Below are 18,631 nucleotides of genomic sequence, written 5' to 3'. Positions count from 1 at the left end.
ATGGTTAGATGAGTTCAGCACATACATTATATCATTTTATCATTGTGTTTAAATAAAATATTCTATGTACAGTATATTACTTCTATTTCAAAGTTTGGGGTCATTAGAATGTTTTGAAAGAAATTAATACTTTTATGCAGCAAGGATGTAAAAGTGACTGTAAAGACTAGGTACTCATAGAAGCCTGAAACAAAAAAGTTTTCCACTAGAGAATTAATCAGCACAACTTTTTCAATTGTGATAATAAGAAATATTTCTTGAGCACCAATAAAAGCATGTTAGAATGATTTCTGAAGGATCATGTGACACTGGAATAATGGCTGTTGAAAAATCAGCTTTGCCAACAGAGTAATAAATTTAAAAACATTTAAAAATATATTAAAATAAAGAACAGTTATTTTAAATTGTAACTATATTACCAACCACAAACTTCCGCAGTGTGTAAATACTGTACTCAACACACAGAAGGCGTTGGGATAGGCTCCAGCATCCAACGATCCTTCTTAGGACAAGTGGTTTGGAGAATGGATGGATGATTGTATATACATGTCCTGCATAAAGACATTTTCATAAATGTCCTTCATAAATGAAATGGACACAACTACACACACTTTCCAAGTTGTCTTATACAAATGTCACTAACACACCACCAGCCAACCTCCAGAATGCTCCCCATAAACTAAACATTTTAGATTCTGTTGCTCAGAACTGTTCCAGGGTCCTTTATCACCAGTGGCCAAATCACAAAGCATTTTGTAAACTGACAAGTACATGTTCATGTTCATTCAAACAATGACTTCTAAACTGCTGAGTCTCTTTAGCTGTAAGAAAATAAAGGAAGTGCCTGCACACTTCATCAACCTACCCAGCAGTATACTCCTACATACTCACTTTCAGTCGCGGTTATGTCTTTTCATTTATCAAAGACGTGAGCAAGTTCTTATGCAGCTCTGCAACAGTTTGCGTTGGCGTTGCTTCAATACAGTTAACCTATTGAAAAACTGGAGAAGTGGCATTGCTAGAAAAAACAGCTTTGCAGTTCCAGAGTTTTGCAGTATGCCAACTTTCTTCTTTGCCCTCCCTAAAAAGTCAAAGTCAAACCAGCTATTGAGAGATTTCTAACTGAAAGAAAAGGCTTTGAAGTGGAGTGAAAGTACAGGTATTTTCTTTTGATCAGTGCTGAAATGCTAAATACGTGTCAGTTGTGGACATTTGTTCTAACATGCTGGAGATCCAAACAGAGATGAGCCTGTTGAAAGAGAAGTAAAAAAAAAGAACAACAACAATCTTTTCTGGAAAAACCAAGTTTTCTACACATCCCTCTGCATGCACTGCCATAAAAAGCCATACATCACTGACGTTTGTGATTACAGGGAAAAACGATGAAAGATGGTTTTTGTTTTAAAGTATGTGTGACTTGACGGAACTGTCTCAACAGTAATAATAAACAGAAACGTTTCAGTCATGGACTCACTTTCTCCACTACCAGAGACAGTGACTGAGTTCAAGACAAAGGGAGAGAGACTTGGGCAAGGAACAGAAAGGATACTCTCCGTCCCACAGGAGTTCCTTTCTACGCAGTTAGTTTTTCCTAATTTCATAAACATGTCTGATTGATTAAACGCTCCTGCGACATCCAGACGATATTTCATTAAGGTCATGTGGACATGCAATGTAAAGGTTAAAGTAGACTGTTCTGCCAATAACTGAATTGGCCAGCAGAGATAAGCCTCCGTTTTTCCAGTCCACAGTCGTCGGTCTTAATTAAGCAGGAAGACATCTAAGAAAAGTTGGAAAAGTATCAAGTGACGAAAATATTATCTCAAAGGTTTTGTAGCCATGAAAGAAATTACCTCACATTCAGCAACTTTTTGCTTTGAAGCAGTGAACTAATTCTTAGAAGCTGAATCAATACAATAAAGAAAAGAAAGGCGAAAAGATGTATGAAGAAAGATAATGGTTAGCTTTATCTAATCCCATAAAAAAAATGTAATAAAAAAAATAATAAAAAATGTTTTTGTCACTTTAAATAAAGTACTAAAAAAAATACATACAAAAATAAATAAAAAGTATTCTTATTTTATTAGCTAGTTTCCAAGGTAATATATCTCATTTTCATTTAGTTTAACTTGTGCACTAAAAATAACTAAAACAAAAACTGAAATAAAAATCAATAAAAACTATCTAGACATATTAAAAATTAAAAACAAATAAAAAACTTGCACTTTAAAATGAAAACCAATAAATATCAACATAAGAATTCCTTCAACGTGAATTAAAGCTATAATAACATCTCAATATGAAAAAATACAAAAATAACACTGAAGGTTTGCAAGTACAAGTAAACAATGGGAAACATTCACTAAGGCCCTACTCAAAAACATTACTGTCCAATCCTGCCATAGAAATTATTCAAATTTTTCAAGTTAATAGAAAAATTATATTTGGATAGTTTAAAATGCATTTTATGAAAATTATCCAAAGATATGGTAAATAAAAAGAAAATCAGTTCTGTTCTTTTAATCTTACTACTTTGAGTATTCAGATTCTATTCTCTTGTCAATTGACAGTGATAAACATGTCTAAGTTATGATTTGCATAATTTAATTTCTTTAAAGGAAAACAAGTGATGTGTCAATTATTTAATGTAGGAATGAAATCCCATTCATTTTTACCACTATATAAACACTCAAGCTGTTCACAAATACAATGCATTCTAATAGGATGTTCTGTAGCGTTTGTCTGATGCAACAGTATACAAGTATAAACACAAATATAGTTCAATCAGCATTAAAGATACTTTAAATGTGTAAACCTATATGATGTCCTAAAGCAAACCACATTCCAAACACTCATTATTTCAACTGACAGGCAACACTTGAAGCAACTGTTTTTTTTAAAACACTGAAGTTATCCATTTCTCTACATAATAAACACAGCCTGTCCCTGTGAGGTATTTCTTGGAGTGCAACAAAGAACTTTCTGTGTAACCTCAAAAGCCAAAAGCAATATTTTCATGTGGAAGCCATACCTGTCCTCTGATTTCCTGTATTATGTAAAATATCCTTATAGCCTACACAAGATAAGATTGGTCTGTGCTGTGTTTAAAAAAAAAGAGAGAGGGAGCTTGATGATTTAAAGCAGTCTGATCTAGCTGACTGAGAAACTCCATTAAAAGTGTTGCTAGTCAAAGAACACCATACTTATGTTATGTAATGAAAGAGACTACTGTGTAGTCACGTACAAATTTTTAAAAGAGGGTTCTTGAAAACTCTCTAATGTACATAAAGTTGTTTTCTAGAGCATACAAATCCATAATGCTGCTCTTCTGGTAAGTCTGGTTTGGTCTTCTCATTATAAGTAAGCCACAGATATTAAGAGACCTCAGTGTAAAGCATTACTGCTCCCTTGAGTACTGAAAAACATTGGGTGGAGGCTCAAAGATTCTTCACATCATACTTCCCTGCTCCCAAGAATGTAATGTTTCAGACACCGTCGCTGGATCGGCAAATCTGACAGACAATAAGGCGACATCAGCGGAGGATTTTACAAAGAGCCTCTTTCAGGGCCCTTTTACTTTCCCGCGGTTTTCAACAGCAGTTTTGGTCGCTGTCTGACTCTGTCATGACTTTGGCGCCACAGCCCGGTTACTGGAGCCAGAACTCAGTTCCCACTAACGCGAGGGAAGAGCAAAACGTCTAAATAATTATACCGTACAAAACTCATAATGAATTTAGCAGGAATAAGAGTTTACGAGAATGCGCGTCTATAGTTTTTTATAGTTGCTTCCATAAATAGTTTACCCACATTACGTTTTACATTTTTGGCTCAAGTTGGGTTGGCCGGTGTCCTTTTGGATTGGTGATGGGAATTTTGTTTATTTCTTTCTAACTGAACAATATCCAAATAAAGCTATAATTCTTTACGTCATTCGGTAATTACGTCATCAGCTGACACGTGGTCCCTTGGCGTAACTCTATTAAGATTTTCAAAAACTGTAAATTAGGCTGTTACCATTTAACTGTTATCAGTAATATTTATTTAAACTGGATTCTTGTAATTTAATGTCACCGTTTATTTGCCAAGGACATGATTCAGCTCATAAAAAGTAGGCTATTACAAACATTTACTTTCAAAAATAGGAATTACCTTTGCATGTAATTAACATGAAGGCTGAAAGGTTTGCATGTTTTAATACAATTTTGCCTATATTTTTTTAAATCAACTCTGTCTTGTTTGTATAGCATAGCCTATTAATAAAATTGTCATTCAAACTTCCAACTTTCTCATCGGTTTCTCATCGGCTAATTACGATGTGGTTCTGATGTCCCGTTCACCCTCAAATAGAAAGATAGTCAGGGTCATTGTCGAGGTCGGGGATCAAGAGTTCAGGCAAATTCAGCATTCACAGAAAACCTACATGCTGGCGAATGTCTCCATCTAGTGGCTAAAAAACAAAACAACAAGACTTGTTAAAGTGCCAATACTCTTCGTGTACAGTATTACGTAATTCTCACAATTAACTAAAACTACGGCCAATCACAGCCGAAATAAACATGGAATTTGCTGAATTTACTCCCCCCAACCACCGCCAAAGGGAGACTATATGTTGTAGATTACGTTCATATCAATATTTCAAATTATAAGGTGCATTTAACTAGCTCCTACTCTTAAGGTGAGAGTGAGCCTGAATTGTGCCATATTATATTGTTTAATATTTATTTTAAACAAATTGACAATTAAATATTAAATAGCCAATAAAATGGTTTAAAATTCTAGCTTGTAAATGTAAAAATTAATTCATACATTAAATTTAAATATATTAAATTTACATTTAAATAAATTACATTTAATATAATTAATACATTTACGCATTTAATATACAGTACATTTAAAAATTGAATATATTTATAATATATTGAAACATTAAATATAAATTCAATCTGTTTAAACTGCTTTGCCTTTTGCCAACCTTTTACACTCCTAAAGAAACTAGCCTATAGTAATTATTGACTCAGCCTTTTTTATACTATGCATTGAGCTTCTGTTCTACATTGTAGACTGCTGTATTAATGCTGAATATTATTAGTTAAATACTTTATTTATTTATTTATTTATTACAAAATAAAGACATTTTTTAGCAACTGAATACATATTTTAACATTTGAAGGGTCTATACTTGTTATTTAACCATGATCACAGAATGATTCAGTTACTTATCATGCTTGAACAGACTGGAAAGTAACATACACAGACAAGAGAGCAATAAAACATCAGTAACTGTGGTATTTTGGAGGTAAGTTAATCAAGGTTACAATGATAAACTGTCAGTGTGGGGGAAATGTTTTATTCACGTGGCTCTGTAGATGGCAGTGATTTGCCTTGTTCCGTTATCGAAGGGGAGTGGTTTAAATGCCAGAATCACCCCTCGATGAGGATTACTTAGTAGTCTGAAACCGAGTGGTGTTGCCCTGCCCATACACAGTATTCTGGAATAGCCTTTACTGTATCTCCTGTCATTCAACTATAGGTAAGTCTGTTATATTTTACATCTAGCCTATGTTACCTTTCCATTCTCCTCTGCCACAAAGTGATGAAGTCTGCTTAAATGTGACGATTTACGTCTCTGCAAACAACATTAGTGTTACTTTCCACACAGGCGTCGCAGTGTGCACAATGAAGTCAACACTTTCTCACGGGACACGCCACGAACTCTAACACATTACAGTTTAAATTGTTTCTGCATGTGAAGGACGCACTGCACTATATCGCATTGTTACAAAAACTGCTCTTAATATATTGAGCACTGAAAGTACTAATGCAGAGCCATATATGGAGAGATTCTGGGATGCGCCTTTTTTATTATGCGGTTAAACGGGATCTTTGGAAGGGCGCAGTCTGCAGGACGGCTCTGACCTCCTCTCTCATATGCATTTAGAAGAGAAGGCCCACTATTGATTTTTAGACTGATTTATCTTTTGCTTCAACCTAAGCTAAGTGGAAAATTTGTTGGTTTCAGCATTCAGGTGCAGATAACTAAAGCAAACATATTGGAAAACCTTTAGTGTAAATTTGGTGCTATGTTAATTATTATTATTTATTTTTTTTCATTTTAGGAACTTAAAGATTTGAATTGCATGTCATGTGCTGTAATAGTTCCACTTTTGATTACCCATCATCAGACTTCTGTGCACATTTATCATCTGTTACCACAGAAACACACCCAACTCAGACAAACATTAACTCTTGTGGTAAAAATGCTATAACAAAAGAGGAAGATGCTCCACATTACCTCTGAAAACACCTTCAGTGTAAAGTGCAGCAACCTTCTGTTAGAAGTCATGTTAAAGATATTATTCAGTTGTTTAATTTTATTACCTGGCTATGGAGGCACCAAACAAATTTGTAGAATACATGTACACTCATAAAAATGTATGGTTCCAAAAAACGATTTTTGCAGCAATATCCATAGCCTCCCGTTGTTTCATATCAGGTTAGTGATATTTAAAAAACTATGGCCCAACCCTACCTCTATCCCTAAACATAACCATCACAGAAACAAGTACACCAGCTTGAAATAGAAACATGATTTGACCTGATTTATAAGAGGAGGACATGTAAAATCCATGTGAACTCCTCGGTTGTCATGATTCACTGTATAAGCGAGGACATTTGGCCCTCACAAGTAGCTAAACAAGTACACACACACACACACACACACACAAATATATATATACACATATACAACTACAAACCAGCCTGTAGCCAGGTAGATAACTTGCACTCAGACTGATAACATGTTAGCATTTCTTCATGGGTGTTCTATTCCAAACACACCTATACACACACAAACATAGTGATTACAAGAATAACAGAGGACTGTGAGAGTAGGTGTTATACAGCGCCTCCACAGAAAGGAGAGAAGCTCAGTCTTTTTGAGCTAATTGATGCCACAGATTTGATATACCTCCTCATCTCCTGCAACTCATAATCACATTTACATGTTTTCAAGAATATATTACACAATGTATGTCATGTGATATTTTATGATGTCATATAACATTACAAACCAACATTGGCATGTGACACTATCATCAGATTCATAACACACTCACAGAATTTTCTTTATGCTGCATTGCATGTGTTTTCATGCAATCATTGATTTCTTAAGAAATGTGTTCTGTTAGCTGTCCAACATTAAATCGGTGGAACTAGACAAGGAAGCATCAGCCACACCAATCTGATAATAACAGACTGACACCCTTTATAGCTCAGACTTTGAACGCTTGCATATTCATCTGTATACAAAATTACAATTCTGAGATTCTTGTACTTTTATAGGGAACTAGGTTGTAAAACACAGTCAGTGCAGTCACTGGTTAGGCTGTTTTCTCTTTGGGTAAACACAGGGTGCAGTCAGGAGCTTAAACAAGGCTTAGAATTAATGTTGACTCAGTGCTAAAAGGTTTTCTAAGGAGCACTGGTGCTTGTAAAAGGTCTAGGAAGAAATATTTAGATGGAAAAACCAAGTCATCTCATGAGTTCCTGTCATTTAGGCATTACTCCAGGAAAAAAAGATGATTTAATCAGTTCTTCCACAAGGAAGGATTATGTCAAAATACATTTTATAATACACATGTCCAAGTTGGATATATATGCTGGTCATTTAACAGATTTCAGGACCAGCCCATGTATACATTTCCACTTCAGATTTATATCCTTTCTGGCAACATTTTTCAGAGGGTCACTGTGTCTGAACTTGAGGAAAGAAAGAACTGTCAGGAAACAAAGGCTTGTCCAGTTTACCATATTTTCTGAATTCAGTGACAATTTTACTTCTCAACTTTTGATGAAGTATTCATTTTAGGTGGGTACTATAGTCTATATATCCCCAGGTATACTACATCCAACAACAAGCAGAGAAATGAATCCACGAGAAACCACTTTTTCAAGTTTTTTTGGAACCACCCCATTATTCTTTCTCTCTTTTTAAACCTAATGGAAGCTGTTGTGGCCTTAAAATCCTGATCAAATGGAGGTAACTATAGATATTTTCTTCTGTTATTGAAAATAACAAAAATGTAGGTTGGGGACTTGGTTCTTCTATTAATCAGTTATTGATTGGATGGAGGCCGATCTGAAGTGCCGGGAGCTCGTATTGTGACATTTTGATAAAAAAGTATGTGGTCAGGGTATTAAATAAAATGTAAACATATGTATGGTTGAATCATTCACAAAAAGATCAACAACATCCATTGAAAAAATAGATTGGGTGAGCTTTCATTTCATGGTTTTCTTGGTATTCAACATCCTACTGCTCTTTTATTAAGGCCTATTCAGCGTATACAGGCACTTCCCAGAAACACCCCCCTCCCATTTTGACCCATAAGCAAATGTCACATGACCCAGGTTTTTTATAGTTTCCTGTGGGCTAGACTGGCTGCAACCTCATCAGCTACATCAGACAAGATGTTTAGTTAAGAATAGCCTGTTGTATGCTGAATATCTCACGCAAGTCTCGAGAGTAACCCGGAGCAGTATATTATAGACTGAGATCGGTTGTTTGCGTGAAACAATGTTCTATTTAATTAGCCTTTCTCTCACACTGAAGCTTAAAAAAAAAAAAAAAAAAAAAAAAAGCTTGGAAATCAGTTCCAGATCACAGCATAGACTTTGGCGTACATGCTGATAGGACAACAGCTGAAGTAGAGCAAATGGTGCAGCATGTGTAATTTTAAAGCGGTTGTTTTGTAGCATGCCTATGGCTTAAAAAAGATGTCTGATCGTGAAGCATGTGGTGCCTGATTGCAGTTTGATCTAATACAGGAAGTGTCAATGAATGCATGATGACAACTGTATTTTATACAGTTCTACTGCAGTGCTTAATTGCTGGGGCTGGCACATTGTCTTGTGTTACATGAGTGTAAAAAGAAAAATAAGACCTTATTATCATGATATCAGAATATATGGGCGACTTCTCATGGAATGTGCTGGGAGATGATGAGAGACGGTGTGCCTGATAGATATGATTATTGAAATATATTGGCACCATAGGTTATCAGCCTATGTTAGAGATTCTTCTAATATCTAATTGGTTGATATTTCCAATAAATATTAACAGTATGTTCCGGTATGTTCGTTTTGTCTTTTACAAAGAATCAGTCACAATTTTGATGATACTGGACCAGAAACTTAAATCAGAGAATCAAAATCAGAGTCTGAAAGAGCTTTATTGCCAAGTATGTTTACACAGACAAGGAATTTGTCCTCCTCATTCCTCCTTTTCTTTGATTAAAGGAATAAAAACTTTTTTTTATTTGGTATAGTCATTGGCTCCAGTGCTATACATTGTTTGCCCTCCTGTGGTTTGTTGTTTCATAAAGTTATGAAAATAGTTATTATAAAATTTCTCTCTCTGAAGAATGTCTTGTAGTCAGTAAAAATAATTACAATACTAACGTCTCATTTCTGAATGACTCATGTCGAAGACATCCCAAACTTCACCATATCCCCACCCCATGAGTGGGCGGTAAGCTCAGCTGACACGGTGACTCTCTCAGAGGCACTCGCCACATTAAGTGCTGGACTGTTTGCGAGGGCTGCTGTTCTGAATGATCCGGTCAGGCTGTGTCCACAGTTGGCACTGTCAGTCCAACAGCATTAGTCACTGTGCTTCCCTTTTACTGCATCCAGCTCAATTGTCCATCACCAAAGATGGAAACTCCGAGCCACTGGATTTTTATAGTCCAGTTCATTGGATAAAAAAAAAATGTTATGTGCAATGTGGGTTTTGGTGGAACAATTTTATAAATCTCTCAAAAATGTAGGCAAAATGTTTTCACCATTTGTGTCAATTTGAATAAATAATATGTTTGTGTATTTTTCTCTAGACAGCATGGTGTACCACCCTGAGTTTGAGCGTGCAGGCAAAGAGCCTGGGCTCCAGGTGTGGAGAATTGAGAAGTTTGATTTGGTGGCAGTTCCTGAGAATCTCTATGGAGGGTTCTACACCGGTGATGCTTATGTGGTCCTCAATACTATCAAGCAACGCTCTGGCAACCTACAGTATGACATCCATTTCTGGCTAGGTAATAGGTCAATGCTGTGTTAAAGAGATTCAGATATTTATTTTAGTACTAAAATACATGTTCTGCCTAATTTTCAAGACAAGCTAGGCGGTTCAAAAGGTCAAATGCATCAGCTACATTTCTGATTGATGCTCTTCCCTCTACTGGCAGGTGACTATTGCACACAAGATGAAAGTGGGGCGGCTGCCATTTTCACAGTGCAAATGGATGACTATTTGGGTGGAAAGCCCATCCAGTATCGTGAAGTTCAAGGCTACGAGTCCAAAGCTTTTCTGGGATATTTTAAGAAAGGGCTGCAGTATATGGTGAGTGAGTGGCCCGAGTGTTAACAGGACAAATGGAAAGTGATTCTAAAGTAACTCATTCAAATAAGGATGTCCAAGATTAACTAATTTTTCACAGACTGCGTGAATTACACTTAATGTTATATGAACATCTTGATGTTTTTACCGCTAAATGTTAATGTTAAAAATGTTTGAATGAAATCGTGATATTGCCAGACATGAACTTCACTGACATTTTGTTTTGTTGTTTGGTTTGGGGTTTTGTTTCTTTTGTGCTTTTATTATTTGTGAGTGTGAACACTGGTTTGGGTGGTTTATGAGGACACAGATTTGTATAATGACATGGGTATGACATTATAAAAACCATTACGCCTATGGAGAGTCCCTGTAAACCACCAATACCAATGTGTGTGTGTTTGTGTGTGTGTTTTTCGTCTCATTTTGGTTTTGTTTTGTTTTGTTTGTTTTTTCAGAAAGGAGGAGTTGCATCTGGATTCAAGCATGTGGTCACCAATGAAGTTATAGTGCAACGCGTGCTACAGGTCAAAGGTCGGCGTGTTGTCAGAGCAACAGAAGTGGCAGTCAGCTGGGACAGCTTTAACCAGGGAGACTGCTTCATCCTGGATTTGGGGAGCGTGAGTATCATGTGAAGAAAGTGAGGGAGAATGGATATTGTACAAAAACTTAAAAGTAACTGTTTACTCTGTGTATTTTTTACAGGAGATCTACCAGTGGTGTGGTTCAAAGAGTAACCGCTTTGAGAAGCTAAAAGCTACTCAGCTTGCAAAGGGCATTCGTGACAATGAACGCAGTGGACGCGCTCGCGTGTATGTGTGTGATGAAGGGGCAGAAAGAGACAAGATGTTGGAGGTAAGAAAGACAGAAAGCTTTGACTTCAAAATTGACAAGAGATTCGTTAAAGCTGCAGTAGGGAACTTTTGACGCTCTAGCGGTTAATAAACAGAACTGCTTGCGTCTTGCGGAAGAACATCGTAGCCGGAACTACTTCTCTCTGTTTATGTCTATGAAGAATCACAAAGGTACTGGGTTACTCCGCCGCGGTATCCCCGAAGCAATCTAAAATAGTCTGAATATAAACACTTATTATAGGTGCACCCTAGTGATTCAGGACAAGCCAAAAACACAGTTTGGAAAATGGATTCATGGTGTACTCGCTTATTATATACATTTTTCTACATTTTGAACACAAACAAAGTTACGGACCGCAGCTCTGATTGGTTATTTTTTGACGGGAGCGATGGAGTTTCTGCAAATGGCAATAGGACCACTGGGAGGAGCCAGAGGAGCTTGATTTTTTCACAGATTATCTGTCTCATATTCTACTGTCAGGACATAATGACAGGTTTAACAAATATGTAAAAAAATATTTTTGTACAAAAGTTCCCTACAGCACCTTTAAATGCATGATCCAATTATCTGCTGGCAGGTTCTTGGAGAAAAACCAGACCTGCCTGAAGGAGCATCTGACGATATCAAGGCTGATGCCTCCAACAGGAAGATGGCCAAACTCTATAAGGTAGCCATTGGATTTAAACCAAGCAAATATAATAAATAGCCATTGTAGACCATTGGTATATTCAACTTATTGACATTTCCTGTACTTCAGGTGTCCGATGCCAGTGGAGACATGACGATTGCCCTGGTGGCCGCTGAGAACCCCTTCTCCCAGAGCGCACTAGAATCAAGCGACTGTTTCATCCTGGATCACGGCTCAGATGGGAAGATCTTTGTTTGGAAAGGTAAATGGCATTGACCGAGAAAACAAAAATAAACTTTTTCCATTTTTTAGACTTCTTTTGTTTTTTTTTAAACACCAGCGTTTATTTTATAGGCAAAGATGCCAATGTGGAAGAGAGAAAGGCTGCCATGAAGGCAGCAGATGAGTTCATTAAGAAAATGGGTTACCCAAAGCACACACAGGTTCAGATTCTCCCGGAGATGGGCGAGACGCCTCTATTCAAACAGTTCTTCAAAAACTGGCGAGATGTGGACCAGACGGAAGGTCTGGGTGTGGCTTATGTCTCAAATAGCATTGCTAAGATCGAGAAGGTGCCGTTCGATGCTTCAACTCTGCATGATTCACCAGCCATGGCTGCCCAGCATGGAATGATCGATGATGGTCACGGAGGGAAACAGGTCAGCTATTGAGCACACACTGCATGTCACTTGGCCTGAGGTCGAACAACATGTTATGTATACAAATTCAGTGAGGGTACTTCATGATATTTTTATCTTTATGTCACTTGAAACGTAAGATCTGGCGCATTGAAGGATCAGATAAGGTTCCGGTTGATCCCTCTACTTATGGCCAGTTCTATGGAGGAGACAGTTACATTATTCTGTACAATTACCACCATGGAGGCAGACAGGGTCACATCATTTACATCTGGTATGACTTCATCTCACATAGTTAATCTAAAGCTTCATCTGGCATAATCGCAGGATTACATTGTATGTGTTTTGGTTAAACAGTTCAATAATCTTGTCCTGTCCGATGATGTCTCACTTGCATATGATGTCTGTTATAGGCAGGGTAAAGACTCCTCACAAGATGAGATTGGGGCATCTGCTATCTTGGCTGCCCAGCTGGACGATGAGCTTGGAGGTGGACCTGTGCAGGTAATGCTTATGAATAAGTCTCAATGGATCACTCGATCACAATCATATCCATGAAATTATCATTTGGGGCTCCTCCATTAAAAGTGCAATTGTGATTCTTTTCTTTTTTTAATTGAAGTCAACATGAAACAGCATTCACAACCCATTTTACAACTGTGACGTGGCACATTAATGATGAAACTGTAAATCAAATTCAGTGGAAAGAATGTTGGGAAGGACTTCATTACATAACTTTGCTGTCACCTAATGCTCACTTAAATTAAATCTATAAAAAACTAATAATTTAATAACGCTGTAAAATCTATTAATGCTTAAGTTCACTCCTAATTCTAATTACAATTACTGATTTTTTTTGTGTTTTGTTTTATTTTAGTTATTTTTAATTTTTCTATTCTTAATTTATTTAGACAAAATAGTATATAATTTTAATATTGCCATTTTTTCAGTAATTTGCCATAATAAGAAACTAGTAATCAGTTTATTGGCTTCGGGCAGAACTGTGAAGTCACAATGAAACTGAAATTGAAGATTTAATTTGTGCCCTTACAATTTTGATGAAAGAATACAAAAACAAACTTTTTTGTTGTTATTGAATTATGTAATTAGGGCTAATTTTGATTTTAAGTTGAAGTTGTGTCCTCTCATAGCTTAGCTAAAAAAAATATTATTGCTGGTTGTAATGGAATTCCCTGAATTATTAATTTTGTCCATATGTTAAACAAACTTCCTCCTCTATGTCTTTCCTTCCTGTCCATTATTCATATTCTAAATCCTGTTGTAGATGACTGGTGCTCCCCTCACCACTCAGGTATCCGTATCTCAGGATTGCATGTCCCTGTACAGTGCCTGAATGTTTCTCCACCACATTTATACAAATGATCTTTCATAGCATTTCACAAACAACAGATACAAATCTGAAAGGAAATTTCTGCTCATGTTCCTTTAATTGTTTTTCAGTTTCCAGAGTGTAGCAGTATAATGTCCATCATCTAACTTTTTGTACAGCTAAAACAATCAAGTCTTTAGCAGATGGTTTTTAAAATCAAGATTTCATTGGTTTCTGCATAATTGGTATGCAAGATCAATATGTATAAATATAATTTTTTTGTAAGGGTCTGTACACTGACATGTATTATCGCTGTATATGCCTCCACTGTTGTACTTATGTCCTTGTGTCTTCATTTTGATATTTTGTGCACAAAAAACTGTCTTATGCATACATAAATCAGTTTTGGGAGTGAGCATGTGAACATTAACAGAAATGCTCCATTATGCATTCACAATTTTAATTTTTATTTTAAACCAATTCATACTGTGATTTTTTATTTATTTATTTTTTTACATTTTGGTCTGGATTTATGCATGCTGTCATGCACATTAAACTGATACACAAAAAATACATCCAGCATGTTAAAGTAGATGATGTATTAAATGCAGTAAACAACATACAATGAATCACTACTGTTTTTGTCCATTGTACACTATCGTTCAGAAATTTGGGGTCAATAAGATATATTTTTTGAATACTTTTATTCAGCAAGGATGCATTATATTGATCAAAAGTAACAGTAAAACCATTTTGTAATATGTTTTAAAAAACTGTATGAAGGTTTTCACTGAAATATTAAAAGGCTGCATATCAGAATAATTATTAAAGGATCATGTGACACGGACTGGAGTAATGACTGCTGAAAATTGAGCTTTGCCATCATATAAATAAATTCGATTTTAAAATATATTAAAATAGTTATAAATTGTAATATTTTTAAACAATATATTTGCTTTTATTGTATTTCTATTTAAATAAATGCAGTCTTGGTGAGCATAAAAGATTTCTTATGCCCTAAACTTTTGCACAGTAGTGTATAAAAAAACGGAAGCAGAAAGAATAAATATTAACATTGCAGTAAATGCAATGTATAATTCAGCAGAGAGCAGCATAGGAAGACCAAATGTACGTTTTTGGGGCAAGAGTGGAAAAATAACCACTGTCATCATGCTGACCACAAAGGATGCTGGGAATTTTGGCATTAGCTGCACATTCCTCACAGTGAGCTCCACACTGCCACCCTGTGGAATTAAATGCAATCCGCAACTAAAGACTCTTAAAAAGCCAGTGACAGTGTTGTAGTGTGTCTGATATACTGCATATCAGAATTACAGAAATTGTATAGTTTTGTGAAAGCATGACTTTATTTTTTTTCTCTGTTTAATGTGTACTCACTGTGTATTTTTCAGGTGCGGGTGGTTCAGGGTAAGGAACCCGCTCACCTCATGGGTCTGTTCGGAGGGCAGCCTATGGTGGTGCACCAGGGCGGCACCTCTAGGGAAGGCGGTCAGAGTGCGCCAGCCGAGACTCGCCTGTTCCAAGTGCGCTCAAACTCCACAGGGTGCACACGAGCTGTGGAGGTCAGCATCTAATATTTTGCTATTGGTGGGAGCTTTTAAATATTCTCAAAATATTTGTTGATCTTAACCGTTTTTGTGTCTAGGTTGATGCCGTGTCCTCCAATCTGAACTCCAATGATGCATTTGTCCTGGTGACCCCGGCTGCATCTTTCATATGGGTGGGACGAGGAGCCTGTGATACGGAGAAACGTGGGGCACAGCAGCTCTGTGATATCCTTGGAGTGTCGTCCTCCGAGCTGGGTGAAGGAGGAGAGGATGGTGAGGACTCATCTGAAATGTTCAAAATAACATTTAACCTTGAAATAAAAACATTAGTTTCCAAGTTTTAAAGTAGGCCACAAAAAGATTGTAGAAGCATCATAATAGCAGTTCAAATGGTTTATGTGACGGTATTAACATTTTTGCATGAAAAATAAAACAAAATAAATTATTGCATACAATTTTTCATATTTCATTCATGTGTGACCATTTTTATTACTATGTGACCCTGGACCACAAAACCAGTCATAAAGGTCAGTTTTTTTAATGGAAAAATAAGCGCTCCATTGGTGTATGGTTTGTTATGATAGGACAATATTTGGCTGAGATACAACTATTTGAAAATCTGAGGGTGCAAAAAAATCTAAATATTGAGAAAATCACCATTAAAGTTGTCCAAATGAAGTTCTTAGCAATGCATATTACTAATCAGAAATTAAGTTTTGATATATTTACTTTAGGAAATTTACTAAATATATTCATGGAACATGATCGCGATGTCTTAATGATTTTTGGCATAAAAGAAAAAATCTATAATTTTGACCCTTTTTTTGACTATTGCTACAAATATACCCCAGCAACTTTAGACTGGTTTTGTGGTCCCGTGTCACCAAATATATTAAAAGCATTCATGATTTTGATAGACTTCTTTTTATGAGTGATTCTCATAATTAAGCTCATGTGAATATACATGTATCAACACACTGCAGGCAGTTTCTGGGACGCTCTGGGAGGAAAGGCAGATTACCGCACGTCCGCCAGGCTAAAGGACAAGATGAATGCCCACCCACCACGACTGTTCGCCTGCTCAAACAAAACTGGGAATTTCATTGTGAGTAACTCACCCAGATTGCTTTGCCTGCACTGATTTAAATACTATACGCATATTGTCAGTGTAGTATGATAAAGAGCCATTCATTATGGATGCATTGATATCTATGCAGATTGAAGAAGTTCCTGGAGAGATGACTCAAGAAGACCTAGCTACAGATGATGTCATGATTCTGGACACCTGGGATCAGGTAAACTGACTACTTTAACAGGATTGTTCTACTTTTACATAGTTTAAAGTGAGAGCTTTATATTATTCCCATTCATATCAGTGGAAGCATGTAATCTGGAAACTGTTTTTAAATGTTTTGCTATTATATCAGTAATAGAGAAACATGCTTTTTTTATCTGCATAACTGTGTAGTTACAGCATCGACTGGTAGGGATGCAGAAGCCACCAGCCAAACCTTGAACCCTTCTGGATTCAATAACATTTCCAAATAGTTAAACTTCTATTTGTGTAGAAACTGTTAAGGCAGTTTAGCTACATTTTGTACCATGCTTGTCTTGCATAACACTTTTATTAATGCAGTGACATGCAACTTGTCGTTTAAGAAATTAATAATGTAGTAGTAATAATGTTATGTGCACAGAGAATTGTAAGAAATCTTGATGTGTTTTGCAGGTGTTTGTTTGGATTGGTAATGAAGCTCATGACGAGGAGAAGACTGAGGCAATGACTTCAGGTAAGGCTCCTTAAAACACTTCTAATTATAATTCACTGCATGAAGTATAAAACAGTAAGTTTTACCATGCTACTGTTTACCATACTAGAGTAAACAATGTATTCCTGTGAGATTCTGTTTGACCCCACAAACACTTTGTCTAGGGACATTGTGTGCATGTCTGGCCTGGATATATTTTAGAGTAAAAACATTACTCAATGACACATTTATCTGATTATCTCCAATGATGTTATTATGCTTGTACAGCTTGTATTTTTTTTTTCAGACTTACTTATATATATGCAGCACCAGTTGAGCATACTACTCAGTATGCAGTTTTTTTCAGTAAATATTGTCTGTGGTTCATGCTACAGTCCAGTAGGTGGCGATAATGCTTTTAAGATAGAAAGGAAGATAGAAACATGAGCATATTTTGAAACCCCAAAACACTTTATAATGTGTCCTTTTATAAATCCCATATTAAACTTCCTTTTGTCTCTCTCTCTCTCCAGCTGCCCGATACATTGAGTCGGACCCAGCCAACCGTGACCCGCGCACACCCATCGTGAAGATTAAACAAGGCTTTGAGCCTCCCACATTCACAGGCTGGTTCCTGGGCTGGGACCACGAATACTGGAGCACTGACCCACTGGAGCGGGCCATGGCGGAGCTGGAGATCTGAACTTTGAGCTGTCACCCCTGACCTTTACTGCAAATTGATCAAAGTTGCCATTAGATTCATAGAAGATGCCAATTTGATTTTTTATAAGGTCATGGAATCATGGATTCAAAAACCAAAGCTGGTCCTGGGTCAGTATCAAAAGGCAGTTTTTGAAAAGAGCACTTTACTGCCCTGAGATTCTGTCATCACACATAAGGCAACTCTTATTATTTTTATTCTTTTTTACTTCTTTATGTAAGTGTGCTCAACAGTTTTTATTCTTGTGAAGCTTTTAGATTGCTGTGTTTGTTCTGCACACCTTATGTTGCTGAAGGGATATCATTGTCAAAATCAGTCAGATATCTTTTTGCCTTCTTTTTCTATAAATCTTTTTTATGTGACCAGTATCAGTAGTTTTACTATTAATAATACTTTAGTGTTTTGAATCAATATTTTTTATGATAAGGAATGCTTATGATGCATGTCTTGTTAAAGGCCTAGAGAAGCAGAAGTCTTATTATTCTTAAGGTCTACGGTTTATTTCTAGGGTCTGGTTTAGATAACTGTTAACATATGGGTCAATTAACTGCCTGAATATCAGCTAAAATGCTATAACTTATTGTGCAGAGCTGAGTCGCCCTTGATATCTGCTGAAGACTTGTATAGCAACTTATCCATAAGGGTTATTCCAGATACCTCTGCTTTTGCAAATCCATCTATACCTGAAAAATAATAAGAAAAAAAACACTATTTGCCAGTTTCCTACTTATACAATAAAGAACCACAACCTCAAAA

General features: G+C 36.4%; 1 protein-coding gene across 2 annotated transcripts; it reads left to right on the top strand.

The window, feature by feature from the left end:
• The first annotated feature begins 5,408 nt into the window (after positions 1-5,408).
• LOC127941788 (gelsolin-like) lies at positions 5,409-18,631 on the top strand. Of its 2 annotated transcripts, XM_052537193.1 has the most exons (17): positions 5,409-5,530; positions 9,891-10,088; positions 10,239-10,393; positions 10,846-11,007; positions 11,093-11,242; positions 11,820-11,909; positions 12,000-12,132; positions 12,225-12,529; positions 12,649-12,782; positions 12,922-13,012; positions 13,794-13,820; positions 15,251-15,421; positions 15,505-15,679; positions 16,390-16,511; positions 16,624-16,701; positions 17,136-17,196; positions 17,688-18,631. In XM_052537193.1, exons 2-17 carry the CDS (start codon positions 9,896-9,898, stop codon positions 17,855-17,857), a joined length of 2,217 nt encoding a protein of 738 aa, XP_052393153.1. In that variant the 5' UTR covers positions 5,409-5,530; positions 9,891-9,895; the 3' UTR covers positions 17,858-18,631. The 2 variants fall into 2 exon arrangements, with proteins under 2 accessions (XP_052393153.1, XP_052393154.1); XM_052537194.1 differs by lacking the exon at positions 13,794-13,820 and having other exon boundaries at positions 5,453-5,530.

Source organism: Carassius gibelio, chromosome A21, assembly GCF_023724105.1.
Source record: "Carassius gibelio isolate Cgi1373 ecotype wild population from Czech Republic chromosome A21, carGib1.2-hapl.c, whole genome shotgun sequence".
NCBI classification, from domain to species: Eukaryota; Metazoa; Chordata; class Actinopteri; order Cypriniformes; family Cyprinidae; genus Carassius; species Carassius gibelio.
The sequence above is the reverse complement of the archived record's forward strand: the minus strand, read 5'-3'. Positions and strand labels throughout refer to the sequence as shown.